Raw genomic sequence first — 16039 nt, 5'->3', positions numbered from 1 at the left:
TTAACAGTGATTTTTTTTTATTTTCTAAAACAACCTGTGGCTTTCTGAAGGGGAAAATATGGTGCAATAAACCCCCAAAAAGGGGAAAATCAAAATAATTTGATTTTCATGGTAACAGGCACAGTATCTATTTACAAGAACTGATGCCAATGTCCTTATGAACTTGGCACCTGATGAGAAGTAAACATAGTGTGACATAAATATCAGTCCATAACAGCTGCACGAGTTGTAAATTTGAAGTAACATGGGGGTAATTGGTGTTGAAAAATATAAATGCTGGCTTTGGTACAATCATTCACTATGCATACTATGGAACATTTTCTTTAAATTCCAAGGGGAAAATATGACCTGCCTTAAGGGAAATTAGAACAATTTTAGGGGAAATATGGCCAATTTTGGCTAGGGGAAACAGCCTGCATTCAGCTGTAAAAAAACAGCAAAAAAAGAGAAGACCTGTCACTATTACTGACAAAAGCCCCTGAAGCATCGCAATAATGCTATAGTTGTCTACGCAAAAAAATCACACATCATTTCGTGACCTTGACTCGAGACCCAGGTCATAAGCGCAACACACTTTCTAAATATGGTCAACATTTGTGCCAAATTATTTTCAAATCCCTTGATAAATGGCAGATTATAGAGTTGACAAAAAACACCTTTGACTCCTTAGTGTGATCTTGATCTTGGAGCTAGGGGTTTGGGTCTTGCACAAGACATGTCATCTGAATATAAGGAACATTTATGCCAAATAATTTTAAAATTTCTTCATCGATGGCAGAGTTATGGACCTGACAAGAAACTGACCATGTTAGCCTTTAACCTCTAAGTGTGACCGTGACCGTAGAGCTAAGGATCTGGGAACATTTATGCCAAGTAATTTTAAAATCCCTTGATGAATGGCAGAGTTATGAACCGGACACGAAACAGACCCTGTTAACCTTTGACTTCTAAGTGTGACCTTGACCTTGGAACTAGGGGTCTGGGTCTTGCACAAGACATGTCGTCTCATTATGGTAAACACTTATGCCAAGTTATTTCAAAATCCCTTCATGGATGGCAGTTATGGACCACACACAGTTAACATTTTTGTCAAATTCTTTTCAAATCCCTTGATAAATGCCTTTGGGGGCATAAAAATCAGTAAATTATTTCCTTAGCAGTTTACCACTGTCTATTACTTTTTTGGAACAGTTTTGGAAGATTCATTAAATAACCATATCTTATCTGTCATTAAGAAGTAACACTTTACAACTCTTAATAAATTTAAGGTGTTCTCCATTCAATTACTATGTTTCAGTCAATCAGCAGCTATTTTGTACAAACAAATCCTCATTACATTTTCCACTGCAGCATACAGATGTAGCAAGAAGTCTTTACATCTTAAAAAGGGAATGTTTCATCCAATCATCAGGTATTTGAAATTAAGCGGTAAACTGTACAGTTCCTACAGCTTTTGTGTGTGTGTACCATTCAATCATCATTTACACATGCTGTTAAGTCTGCAGTGCCTGGATAATTCATGGCATGTTCTGTTCAACCATCCATTATTTGCCATAAGCACCATACAGAGTGATGAGAATTTCATGGTCTGTTTCATTCAATCATGAATTATTTGTCATTTAGCAGTAAGACTGTAGAGTTCTGAAAGTTTCATGGCGTGTTCCAGGGCATGTATGTTGATCAACAGTTTACTGATCTGTTTCAACTGTTCTCTGTAAAAAAAAAAAAAACCAGTTGTGAAAATATTAAACAGTACTTCAGAAATAATAAATATGTTCCGATAATTTATCAGTTAATAAAATACAAGCTGGAGTTTGGATGTATAATAATCTAATTATTTGCATCCAAATTACTTCCTACGTTTTTTAAACTGACATAAAGGACGTGGAAATTCCAAGTAAAGTAGGTTTTCAAACTGCATCACGCCATCATGTTCTGCTTTAAACAAGAGGGCCATGATGGCACTAGATCGCTCACCCCAGTTACATAGCTTGCATAAAGGTCAAGCAAGGAAAATGTCTGTAACAGGGCAAGTGTTTTACAGGAAGATTTGTTGTATGCTTAAGGAGTGGGGTTGAGGAGGGTAGTAAATGTGATGTGTGTGGATAGAATGGTGAGTTGGGAAATATGAGCAAGGGGATGAGGAGAGGATGCTTATGTTTGAGACAGTATCAGGAAACACAAGATACTGAAAGTCAAAAGTAGATGTGTATCCACAGGAAACTGGTGCCCACACTTCCTGTCACTGTACATGGTTTCATGTTTCTAGGTGAAATATTTTTAAGATATATGCCACACAAACATTTATGTGCTTTATGTGTATTTTCCACAAAGTCAAGGACCATAACTCTGGTGTAGCTGAGTGGAACGGCAAACAGAACATTAGGTGCTCAACTTCACATGCTATGTAACAATTCTTTCATGTTTTACGACTCGGAAGTAAAACACTGTGAGATATATGCAATACATACTTATATGTCCTTTCATGCATATTTTTTTTTACTAAATCAAGGGCCATAACTCTAGTCTGATCAACATAAATCTCAAACAAAACTTCACATGTTAAATAATATTCCTATAATGTTTCATGACCCAAAGTCAAATAGGTTACAAGATCTGCCCAGACAAAAACTTTCATGCCCTTTTATGTATAATTTTGACTAAGACAAGGGTAATTACTCTGGTCAAGCAAATGGTTTGAGAGAAGAGGACATTTTTATACTTTTCTATATACCCATACAGGGAGAACTACAATGTAACCCCACACCTGTACAACCATGCTTTTAAACAAAAAGACAAGATCTGAAGAAATTTAGTAGGTCACTCAAGAAACTTTGCTGTCAAATAGTTTTGAAATCAAACACGAGGTTTCGGAGAAGAATTTCCAACTTTTCCATATAACCATAGCCTCACCCTTTGGTGTCCATGTTTTTAAATGAAACAGAAAAGAACTGAACATCTGGTGCAAAACTTCACAGGCTATAAAACAATCCTCTAATGTTTTATGACTCTAGGTAAAGTACATTTTGACATACATGCGGCACAAACTTTTGTTTACTGACTTAGTCAAGGGCCATAACTCTGGTGTTATGTGAAAAAAAAACACAGGTGCACAAATTTACATGCTGGTTAATATTCCTACATGGTTTCATGACTCTAGGTGATTTTTTATGCAGCTCAAGCACTTTATGTGTATTTTTAATAAAATCAAGGACCATAACTCTAATCTGCTTCAGTGAAATCCCAAACAGAACATCAGGTGTGCAACTTCACATGCTATATAACAATCCCCTAATGTTACATGACTAAGCTGAGATACATGTGACACAAACTTGAATCCAAATTATACATATATTTGACAATGAAGGGCCGTAACTCTAGTCTGACCAATACAAATCCTGAACAAAATCCCAAGTGCACAACTTCACATGCTATATAATATTCCTATGATGTTTCATGACCCTATGTCATATACTTTTTGAGATATGTGCAACACAACTTTTATGCCTTTTTATGCTTATTTTCTTACTAAGTCAAGGGCCATAACTCTGGTCTGACTGAGTGATATCTGTAACAAAATTCAAGATGCACAACTTTACATGCTGAATAATAATGATCTTGTTATGTTTAATAATACTGGGTTACATAATTTTTGAGATACATGCATTATTATACATTTTTATATACTTTATACATATTATACATACATTAGGCCCTTCTTATGCGTATTTTTTTTTATTAAGGGCCATAACTCTGATCTGTGTGTGATCCAAATTAAAACCCTTCCCATGTTGAATAACAATTCTGTGAGGTTTGATGACTCTTGGTCAAATACCTTTTGAGATATGAACAACAACAGACTGATGGACAAAGGCAATTCTATGTGCCCCCTCCCCCCAAATTTTGGGGGCACAAAAAAGACATTTTTTTTGTGTAAGTACTTATCAAAGAAAAATGGGTAAAAACAGCAAATAATGGAAGTAGAGGTGGAACCTATTTTGTTACAAAAACTAGAAATGTGTCCATGGGACACAGATGCCCCCGCTACATGACAAAGGACATAAATTTTTTCCTAGGTCAGGGGCCATAACTCCTTAAATACTGAATGAATCCAGATGCAAAACCCCAGGTGCACAACTGCCCATGCTGACCAACATTCCTGTAAACTTTGGTGACTCTAGGTCAAATACTTTTGGAGTTACGCGCGACACAAAATTAAAATGACCAATTTTTAACTAAGTCAGGGGCCATAACTCCTACAAGACTGAATGAATCCGGACGCGAAACCCCAGGTACACAACTACACATACTGACCAACATTCCTGTAAACTTTAGTGACCCTAGGTCAAATACTTTTGGAGCTACGAGCGACACAACATTAAAATGACCAAGTTTTTACTAAGTCAGGGGCCATAACTCCTACACGACTGAATGAATCCAGACGCAAAACCCCAGGTGCACAACTACACATGCTGACCAACATTCCTGTAAAGTTTTGTGACTCTACGTCAAATACTTTTGGAGCTAGGCGCGACAACATTCTCGGAAGGACGAACGGACGGACATGCCCCCAACAAAGTTAAACGATCAAGCATATCTTAACGAAGATTCAAATATAGGCTGTGTGTTGCATGTTTATATAGCTATGCTTAGCAGGTATATTAAAAGGGCTGTTAGGCTTCAAATATGTTTGTTGTAATCAAACTAGCAGTAAAATTATACAACAACAATACTTACTTGAGCTCTTTCCTTTGTAAATCAGATGCAGTGCCACATGCTTTGTCAAGTAACTGTGCAGCATACATAAGAAACCGACACAGACTTTCTAGCTGCATAATTGTCTTGTCTTCATTTAAATCTTCAAACCATTGCTTTGGCAAAGTGGAAACAATCTGGAATATGCATAGCTAATTGCATTTATATGATAACTAACACTATATTTATCATGTTTTAGTTCTTCATAACATTTCAATTTCAAAGTAATCTCACACCGTTAAATTTAACTAGAGCTGTCACAGGAGTGACGAATTGAAATTACAGACAAGACCAAAATAGCAAATTTCTGGCTCTTTCAGGGGCCGTTGCTCTATAACCCATAACGGAATATGTCTGGTTCAAGAAAGAAACCGTGATATTATGGTGATACCAGCTGTGTGCAAAGTTGGTTAAAAACAAATCATAAATGAAACCACTATAGTGCAGACAAATTTTTGCCCTTTCAGGGGCTGTTACTCTGGAACCCATTATGGGATATGGCTGGTTCCGCAAAGGAACCAAGATCTTTTGGTGATACAAGATGTGTGCAAGTTTGGTTAAAATCAAATCATAAATGAAACTGCTATTGTGCAGACAAGACCAAAATAGCAAATTTCTGGCCCTTTCAGGGGCCGTATTCTCTAGAACCAGAATATGGCTAGTTCAAGAAAGGAAAGTTTGGTTAAATCAAATCATCAATAAAACCACTATCATGCAGACAAGACCAAAATGGCCGATTTTTGCCTTTTCAGGAGCTGTAACTCTGGAACCCATGGTGGGATATGGCAAGTTCAAGTAAGAGATCAAGATCTTATGGTCATACAACTTGTGTGCAAGTTTGGTTAAAATCAAATCATAAAGGAAACCACTATCTTGCAGACAAGAAATTGTTGACAGACGGACGATGCATGACAGACATTAAGCAGTCACAAAAGCTCACCTTGGGCATTTGGCTCAGGTGGGCTAAAAAGTGTGGATTAAACAACTGGCTCAGAGCTAATACAAATATATCTACAACATATATAATTACAAAGAGCCAAAAATCTTGTCTTCCTATACCAATCTGATTGAAAACTTGCAGGGCCGAATTGCCCTAAAGCAATTAACATTTCTACCAAGTTTTACTGTAATTCTTCCAACTATGTCTGACATATGACTCAGCATAGACAGAAAATGGAATAAATACACTATATAACTATGTAATATATATACAAGTACAAAGAGCCACAAAGCTGGTCTTGACTGAAACTTGCAGGTTGGCATTTCCCTACAGTAGTTATCATTTCTATCATGTTTTATTTAAGTACTTCAAACCATGTCACAGATATAACTTCAGACAGACGTAAACAAGAGCACCGCCTTGCGGGTGCTGACGCTCATCTGATTTTTTTTGTGTAATAGAAATATTGTCCTACCCATGATTTTCTAAGTCTAAAAAGGGCTATCATTCTTGCAAAAAGCAGGTTAGAGTTATGTCTCTTGATGTTCAGTGTCCACTTATGACGGTGAAAAACTGTTTTAAAGCAATAGCTTTGATAGTTTATGAGAAAAGTTGACATAAACATAATACTCAACCAAGAAAATTATTTTCTAAGTCCAAAAAGGGCAATAATTATTGCAAAAAGCAGGATGGAGTTATGTTGCTTGCTGTACAGGGTCAGCTTATGATGGTCAACAAGTGTTGCAAGTTTCAAAGCAATAGCTTTGATAGTTTAAGAGAAAAAGTTGACCTAAACATAAAACTTAACCAAGAAATCTGATATTTTCTAAGTCCAAAAGGGGCCATAAATCTTGCAAAAAGCAGGATGGAGTTATGTTTCTTGCTGTACAGGGTCAACTTATGATGGTCAACAAGTGTTGCAAGTTTTAAAGCAATAGCTTTGATAGTTTAGGATAAAAGCTGACCTAAACATAAAACTTAACCAAGAAAACTGATTTTCTAAGTCCAAAAGGGGCAATAAATCTTGCAAAAAGCAAGATGGAGTTATGTTTCTTGATGTACAGGGTCAGCTTATGATGGTGAACAAGTATTCCAAGTTTCAAAGCAATAGCTTTGATAGTTTAGGAGAAAAGTTGACCTAAACATAAAACTTAACCAAGAAATCTGATATTTTCTAAGTACAAAAGGGGCCATAAATCTTGCAAAAAGCAAGATGGAGTTATGTTTCTTGCTATACAGGGTCAGCTTATGATGGTGAACAAGTATTCCAAGTTTCAAAGCAATAGCTTTGATAGTTTAGGAGAAAAGGTGACCTAAACATAAAACTTAACCAGGCAACGCCGACGCCGACAACCGCTGAAGTGATGACAATAACTCATCATTTTTTTTCAAAAAATCAGATGAGCTAAAAACCAAAACTCTATCCTCTTGCCTTCGATAATAAAAACATATGCCTCTTTTTTGAAGAGGGGCATATTAAATAAATTAGAAATACTGAAGATTCTTACAGTTTGACATTTGAGTAGAGTTTCCTGGTTGAAGGGAGCAGTCTGTAGACCGAGAAGTATATATCTATTGAGGAGACCATCTAGAGCTAGTCCCTGTAATACCTTCCGTGAGATTATACCATCCCAGGACAGAAAATGCCCTAACAACTGAAAAATACAGAACAAATCTATTAAAAGAGGGCCATGATAGCCCTAGAGTGCTCACTCGAGTTTAGCTGCTTGCTTGAAAATTTAAGTTACTAATAAATACTGAAAAGAAAAGAAAAATTGTGTGTGTTGGGGGGGGGGGGGGGGGGGGGGAAGAGGGGGACAAGGGTGTGACCAGGTCAGTGGGGGGTGACTGGGTGTGGGTTCAAAACTTCACATGTTGTCAGTTGATAATAAAATTTTTCCTATATAAGTCAATGTTAAACAAGGGACCTCTCGGGCATGGTATATATTGACCCCAGGGTCATGATTTGAACAATCTTGGTAGAGAACCATTAGAGCATGCAACATACTCAGTATCTTAAGCTCTGGGCCTTATGGTTTGAGAGAAAATTTTTTTTAAAAGGTTTTTCCCTTTAAAAGTCTATTTAAACCATGAGCCCCCCACCCCAGGGCGGGCCAGTTTTAACCCCAGGGGATAATTTGAGCAATCTTGGTATAGGAGTACTACATAATGCTACATACCAAATATCAAAGCTCTAGGCCATGTGATTTTGTACAAGATTTTCAAAGTTTTCCCTATATAAGTCTATATAAATCATGCGACCCCCAGGGCGGGGCCATATTTGACCCTAGGAGGAAAATTTGAACAATCTTGGTAGAGGACCACATGATGATGCTACATACAAAATACCAAAGACCTAGGCCCTGTGGTTTTGGATAAAAAGATTTTTGAAGTTTTTCCCTATGTACATCTATATAAACCATTGACCCTAGGGCGGAGCCATATTTGAACCCTAGTGATATAATTTGAACAATCTTGGTAGAGGCCCACTAGTCTAGGTATTGCTACATAAAAAATATCGAAGCCCTAACCCCTGTGGTTATGGCCAAAAAGATTTTCAAAGTTTTTCACTATATAAGTCTATATAAACCACTGACCCCAGCCATATTTGACCCTAGTGATACAAGGCAGTCTGAAAGACAGCTAAATCCCCCGCCACTGCTATGGATAGTGAAAGGGTAAAACCTTTGATTTTAGCTGTGACCTTGATCTTGAACTGACACGGCTGACTCATGAATTCTGCACAACGTCTTGATGAGGTGATCATTTGACCAGAGTTTCATGAAAATCCTTCAAGGGGTTTAGGAGATACAGAGCTGAAACCTTTGACCTACAGTTGTGACCTTGACCTTGAGTTGACATGGCTGACTCATGAGTTCTTGATGAGGTGATCATTTGACCAAAGTTTGATAAAAACCCTTCATGGGGTTAAGGAGATACAGAGTGGACACCAAATGGAAGGCTCAAACCTTCGACCCTTAGTTGTGACCTTGACCTTGAGCTGGCATGGTTGACTCATAATTTCTGCACATCGTCTTGATGAGGTAATCATTTGACCAAGGTTTTATAAAATTCCTTCAAGGGGTTTAGGAGATATAGAGTGGACACAAAATGGAAGGCTCAAACCTTTGACCTTCAGTTGTGACCTTGACCTTGAGCTGACATGGCTGACTCATAAGTTCTGCACATCGCCTTGATGAGGTGATCGTTTGACCCAAGTTTGATGAAAATCATTCAAGGGGTTTAGGAGATACAGAGCGGACACAAAATGGAAGGTTCAAACCTTTGACCCTAAGTTGTGACCTTGACCTTGAGCCGGCATGACTGACTCATGGGTTCTGCACATCGTCTTGATGAGTTGATCATTTGACCCAAGTATTATAAAATTCCTTCAAGGGGTTTAAGAGATATAGAGCGGACACAAAATGGAAGGCTCAAACATTTGACCTTGAGTTGTGACCTTGACCTTGAGCAGGCATGGCTGACTCATGGGTTCTGCACATCGTCTTGATGAGGTGATCATTTGACCCAAGTTTTATAAAATTCCTTCAAGGGGTTTAGGAGATATAGACGTACACAAAATGGCAGGCTCAAACCTTTGACCTTGAGTTGTGACCTTGACCTTGAACCGACAAGGCTGACTCATGGGTTCTGCACATCGTCTTGATGAGGTGATCATTTGACCCAAGTTTCATGAAAATCCTTCAAGGGGTTTAGGAGATATGGACCGGACACGAATTTGTTACGGACGGAAGGACGGACGCAGACCATTCCTATAATCCCTCCGCCACGGCGGGGGATTAATAATCTGAACAATCATGGTAGAGGCCCACTACCTTTGTGACCCCCATGGCGGGGCCATATTTGACCATACGGAGATAAATTTGAATAATCTTGGTAGAGGACCACAAGATGATACTACATACCAAATATCAACGCTCTAGACCCTGTGGTTTTGGACAAAAAGATTTTCAAAGTTTTCCCTTTAACAGTCTAAGTAAACCATATGACGCCCAGGGCAGGGCCATATTTGAACCTAGGGGAATAATTTGAATTATCTTGGAAGAGTATCACTAGGTGATGCTACACGCCAAATATCAAAGCCCTAGGCCCTGTGGTTTTGGACAAGAAGATTTTCAATGTTTTTCATTTCGGTTGCCATGGCAACCAGAGTTCTGTATGGAATTCAACTCTTTGAAAACTTTTTAAAGAAGACCATCCAAGAAACATCCCTGTGAAGTTTCATCAAAATTGGCCTGGTGGTTAAGAAGGAGATGCTGCTTAAAGGAAAGTGTGGACGGACAGACGCTGAACAGATGGACGCCGGACGGTAAGTGATCACAATAGCTCACCCTGAGCACAAAGAGGTAACAAGAGGGCCAAGATGGCCCTAGGTCGCTCACCTAAGAAACACACCATAACAGTGTAAAACATGTTTGACCTAGTGATTTCATGGATACAAATATTCTGACCAATTTTCATTAAGACTGGACCAAAAAATTGGTCTCTTGCGATAAAACAAGCATTTTCTTAAATATGACCTAGTTTTTGATCCTAGATGACCCATGTTCAAACTCGACCTAGATTTTATCAAGGCAATCATTCTGACCAAAATTCATGACGATCAATTGAAAAATACAGCCTCTATCACATACACAAGTTTTTTCTTTGATTTGACCAAGTGACCTAGTTTTTGACCTCAGATGACCCATATTCAAATTCGACCTAGATTTCATCAAGGCAATCATCCTGACCAAATTTCATAAAAATCAATTGAAAAAAAAACAGTCTATCGAATACACAAGATTTTTCTTTAATTTGACCTAGTGACCTAGTCTTTGACCTCAGATAACCCATATTCAAACTCGACCTAGATTTCATCAAGGCAATCACTCTGACCAAATTTCATGAAGATCAATTGAAAAATACATCCTCTATTGCATACACAATGTTTTTCTTCGATTTGACCTAGTGACCTAGTTTTTGACCCCAGATGACCCATTTTCGAACTCAGCCTAGATTTTATCAAGATAAGCATTCTGACCAAAATTCATGAAGATCAATTGAAAAATACAGCCTCTATCGCATACACAAGGTTTTTCCTTGATTTGATCTAGTGACCTAATTTTTGATCCCAGATGACCAATTTTCGAACTCGGCCTAGATTTCATCAAGGTAATCATTCTGACCAAAATTCATGAAGATCAATTGAAAAATACTGCCTCTATCGCTTACACAAGGTTTTTCTTTGATTTGGCCTAGTGACCTAGTTTTTGACCCGAGATGACCCATTTTCGAACTCGGCCTAGATTTCATCAAGGCAATCATTCTGACCAATATTCATGAAGATCAATTGAAAAATACAGCCTCTAGCGCATACACAAGGGTTTTCTTTGATTTGAACTAGTGACCTTGTTTTTGACCCGAGATGACCCATTTTCGAACTCGGCCTAGATTTTATCAAGGTTATCATTCTGACCAATATTCATGAAGAATAATTAAACAAGAGGGCCAAGATGGCCCTAGGTCGCTCACCTAAGAAACACTCCATAACAGTGTAAAACATGTTTGACCTAGTGATTTCAAGGAAACAAATATTCTGACCAATTTTCATTAAGATTGGACCAAAAAATTGGTCTCTTGCGATAAAACAAGCATTTTCTTAGATATGACCTAGTTTTTGACCCTAGATGACCCATGTTCAAACTCGACCTAGATTTTATCAAGGCAATCATTCTGACCAAAATTCATGAAGATCAACTGAAAAATACAGCCTCTATCACATACAGAAGTTTTTTCTTTGATTTGACCAAGTGACCTAGTTTTTGACCTCAGATGACCCATATTCAAATTCGACCTAGATTTCATTAAGGCAATCAACCTGACCAAATTTCATAAAAATCAATTGAAAAAAACAGTCTCTATCGCATACACAAGATTTTTCTTTAATTTGACCTAGTGACCTAGTTTTTGACCTCAGATAACCCATATTCAAAATCGACCTAGATTTCATCAAGACAATCATTCTGACCAAATTTCATACAGATCAATTGAAAAATACATCCTCTATTGCATACACAATGTTTTTCCTCGATTTGACCTAGTGGACCTAGTTTTTGACCGAGATGACCCATTTTCGAACATGGCCTAGATTTTATCAAGGTTATCATTCTGGCTAAATTTCATGAAGATTAGTTGAAAAATACAGCCTCTACTGCATACACAAGGTTTTTCTTTGATTTGACCTAGTGACCTAGTTTTTGACCCCAGATGACCTATTTTCGAACTTGGTCTAAATTTCATCAAGGTAATAATTCTGACCAAAATTCATGAAGATCAATTGAAAAATACAGCCTCTATCGCATACACAAGGTTTTTACGTGATATGACCTAGTGACCTAGTTTTTGACCCGAGATGACCTATTTTCAAACTTGGTCTAAATTTCATCAAGGTAATCATTCTGACCAAAATTCATGAAGATCAATTGAAAAATACCGCCTCTATCGCATACACAAGGTTTTTCTTTGATTTGACCTAGTGACCTAGTTTTTGACCTGAGATGACCCATTTTCGAACTCGGCCTAGATTTCATCAAGGCAATCATTCTGACCAAAATTCATGAAGATCAATTGAAAAATACAGCCTCTATCGCATACACAAGGTTTTTCTTTGATTTGACCTAGTGACCTAGTTTTTGACCCGAGATGACCCATTTTCGAACTCGGCCTAGATTTCATCAAGGTTATCATTCTGACCAATATTCATGAAGAAGAATTGAAAAATACAGCCTCTATCGCATACACAAGGTTTTTCTTTGATTTGACCTAGTGACCTAGTTTTTGACCCGAGATGACCCATTTTCGAACTCGGCTTAGATTTCATCAAGGTTATCATTCTGACCAATATTCATGAAGATTAATTGAAAAATACCGCCTCTATCGCATACACAAGGTTTTTCTTTGATTTGACCTAGTGACCTAGTTTTTGACCCGAGATGACCCATTTTCGAACTCGGCTTAGATTTCATCAAAGTTATCATTCTGACCAAAATTCATGAAGATTAAATGAAAAATACAGCCTCTATCGCATACACAAGGTTTTTCTTTGATTTGACCTAGTGACCTAGTTTTTGACCCGAGATGACCCATTTTCGAACTCGGCCTAGATTTCATCAAGGTTATCATTCCAGGGCGTCAAGTGCTTTTGGGAGTCAAAAATATAGGTAGGATCCTGAAATATAGGTATTTGGGGGCCAGAAATATAGGATTATATAGGTTGCTTATAATGAAGAAAACAAGTCAGACAAGTGTTTTATCCTCCTCCACCACCACCAGCACTCTCTTTTATTAAACATAAAATACAAAGTAACAGAAAAAGTGGCTACTTTTAAGATTTTAAACAAATAACATTTTAACATATATCTTACTTTCATAATAAACTATTAATTCATCAACAGACAAAACTTTACCAATACTGGTACTCAAATCAGTTTAACAGGGAATTAGGCAAACCAAGCCATATTGCTAACAACATATATCAGTACATTGTTAATACAAGTATAAAATATGGTGATGAGCCTGCATTTGTACATGAATGAAAAAGAAAACAATTATAATCAAACCATCTACAGAACAAAATTAAAACAGTTTCATACATCTACTTCTGATAGCCACCTATCTCGAAACTGACTCTTATTAGTAGGCATTATGAGGCTTAATTATGAAACATTAAGGCTTATTCTGAAAACAAAATAAAAACATGTGCATTTTCGATTCACATTTTTATACATGAAAGCTTTAAGAAATGGAAAATAATCCAACTGAAAAAAGAACTTCCATTACTTAAAGCTTTCCTAAAGCTGGGCTGGGCTTGGTCGCTACACCTGAAAGGAATACAAATTTCAATGCCTAAAAGGTAACAGCATATTTATAAACTCAATTATCATAGAATTACTTCTTTTTTAATGGTTTGAATGACCTTTGTATTCCTTGCTTACCACAAAATTTCCAGATTATAGGTATTTATAGGTATTTTGGCAAAATATAGGATTTTATAGGTTATTATAGGTAGAGGGCTAAAATATAGGAAAATATAGGTAAATATAGGTAACTTGACGCCCTGTCATTCTGACCAATATTCATGAAGATTAATTGAAAAATACAGCCTCTATCGCATACACAAGCTAAATGTTGACAGACGACAGACGACGGACGACGGACATCGAGCGATCAGAAAAACTCACCTGAGCATTGCTCAGGTGAGCTAAAAATACAGCCTCTATCGCATACACAAGGTTTTTCTTTGATTTGACCTAGTGACCTAGTTTTTGACCCGAGATGACCCATTTTAGAATTTGGCCTAGATTTCATCAAGGTTATCATTCTGACCAATATTCATGAAAATTAATTGAAAAATACTGCCTCTATCGCATACACAAGGTTTTTCTTTGATTTGACCTAGTGACCTAGTTTTTGATCCGAGATGATCCATTTTCGAACTCGGCCTAGATTTCATCAAGGCAATCATTCTGACTAATATTCATGAAGATCAACTGAAAAATACAGCCTCTATCGCATACACAAGGTTTTTCTTTGATTTGACCTAGTGACCTAGTTTTTGACCCGAGATGACCCATTTTCAAACTGGGCCTAGATTTCATCAAGGTTATCATTCTGACCAACACTCCTGAAGATTAATTGAACAAGAGCTGTCCGTAAGACAGCCAAGCTCGACTATTCGAAATATTGTCACAGAAGCAGGAAATTATTACCCAAAATGTTAAATATCAAAAGAGTTTTAAGTTCGAAAGGGGGACATAATTTGAACAAAATAGATATCAGAGTTATTGGACTTGATGTTATCAACTAGTTTTATAACCCCGAAGAAACATGTTAAGTTTCAATTCAATATCTGCATTAGTTTTGGGAATAGTAACTTGCATGTAAAACTTTAACCAGAATTTTCTAAGTCCAAAAGGGGACATAATTTGCTCAAAATACATGTTAAGAGCTATGGAACTTGACCCAGTGAGGCTGGTAATTGACCTAGAAAAAGAATCAATAAGTTTCAAAGCTATATGCCTTTTGGTAATAGCTGTATGTACTTGCACGCAAAACTTTAACCAGGATTTTCTAAGTCCATAAGGGGGCATAATTTGCCCAAAATACATGTCAGAGTTATGGGACTTGGTGCTATCAACTAGTTCTATAACCCCGAAGACACATGTGAAGTTTCAATTCAATATCTGTAGTAGTTTTGAGATAGTTACTTGCATGTAAAACTTTAACCAGGATTTTCTAAGTCCAAAAGGGGGCATAATTTGCCAAAAATACATGTCAGAGTTATGGGACTTGACCCAGTGAGGTAGGTAATTGATCTAGAAAAAGAAAAAATAAGTTTCAAATCTATATGCCTTTTAGTAATAGCTGTATGTACTTGCACGCAAAACTTTAACCAGAATTTTCTAAGTCCAAAAGGGGGCATAATTTGCCCAAAATGAAGGTCAGAGTTATGGGACTTGGTGCTATCAACTAGTTTTATAACCCCGAAGACACATGTGAAGTTTCAATTCAATATCTGCATTAGTTTTGGAGATAGTAACTTGCATGTAAAACTTTAACCAGAATTTTCTAAGTCCAAAAGGGGGCATAATTTGCTCAAAATACATGTTAGAGTTATGGAACTTGACCCAGTGAGGTTGGTAATTGACCTAGAAAAAGAATAAATAAGTTTCAAAGCTATATGCCTTTAAATGATAGCTGTATGTACTTGCATGCAAAAACTTAACCAAAGTGTGACGCCGACGCCGACGCCAGGGTGAGTAGAATAGCTAGACTATTCTTCGAATAGTCGAGCTAAAAATACAGCCTCTATCGCATTCACAAGCTAAATGTTGACGGACAGACAACAGACAGACAGACAGATGCCGGACATCGATCAGAAAAACTCACCTGAGCATTGCTCAATTGAGCTAAAAATATCATACAAAGCTTTGGTTTTAAAATATCTTAATTTGGATCTATGGATTCAATATCTCATACACAATTGTACTACTGCACAATTTTGGCTTATATTATGATATCATTAAAATGATTTTAATATATCCTAAAACCTTCTTACATATATTATAGATATCAAGAGTTCATTTAATGATATCCTAAAACCAATTTTGTGATATATACAAAATCAAATTATTCCATGATATCCTTAATTCTACTAAATGATATCTTAAATTCAATTTATGATATGCAAACAATCACTATGGATATCATAAAATAGAAATAAAATGAATTAAGCATACATGTATCATAAAATACAACTGACGTTTAAAATATTTAATAATC

General features: G+C 36.9%; 1 protein-coding gene across 1 annotated transcript in view; it reads right to left on the bottom strand.

Annotated features, from left to right (window-relative positions):
• LOC123552810 (PAX3- and PAX7-binding protein 1-like) overlaps positions 1-16039 on the bottom strand; it is a 102488-nt gene continuing 86449 nt past the window's right edge. The window contains exons 17-19 of the mRNA XM_045342553.2: positions 7204-7350; positions 4738-4892; positions 1-1712 (exon numbers count right to left, since the gene is read on the bottom strand). Of these exons, the coding sequence (XP_045198488.1) occupies positions 1616-1712; positions 4738-4892; positions 7204-7350 (399 nt within the window). The 3' untranslated portion in view covers positions 1-1615. The remainder of the gene's footprint in view (positions 1713-4737; positions 4893-7203; positions 7351-16039) is intronic.

This window comes from Mercenaria mercenaria, chromosome 4 (assembly GCF_021730395.1).
Source record: "Mercenaria mercenaria strain notata chromosome 4, MADL_Memer_1, whole genome shotgun sequence".
In the NCBI taxonomy this organism is placed as follows: domain Eukaryota; kingdom Metazoa; phylum Mollusca; class Bivalvia; order Venerida; family Veneridae; genus Mercenaria; species Mercenaria mercenaria.
This window is presented reverse-complemented; position numbering and strand designations above follow the sequence as displayed.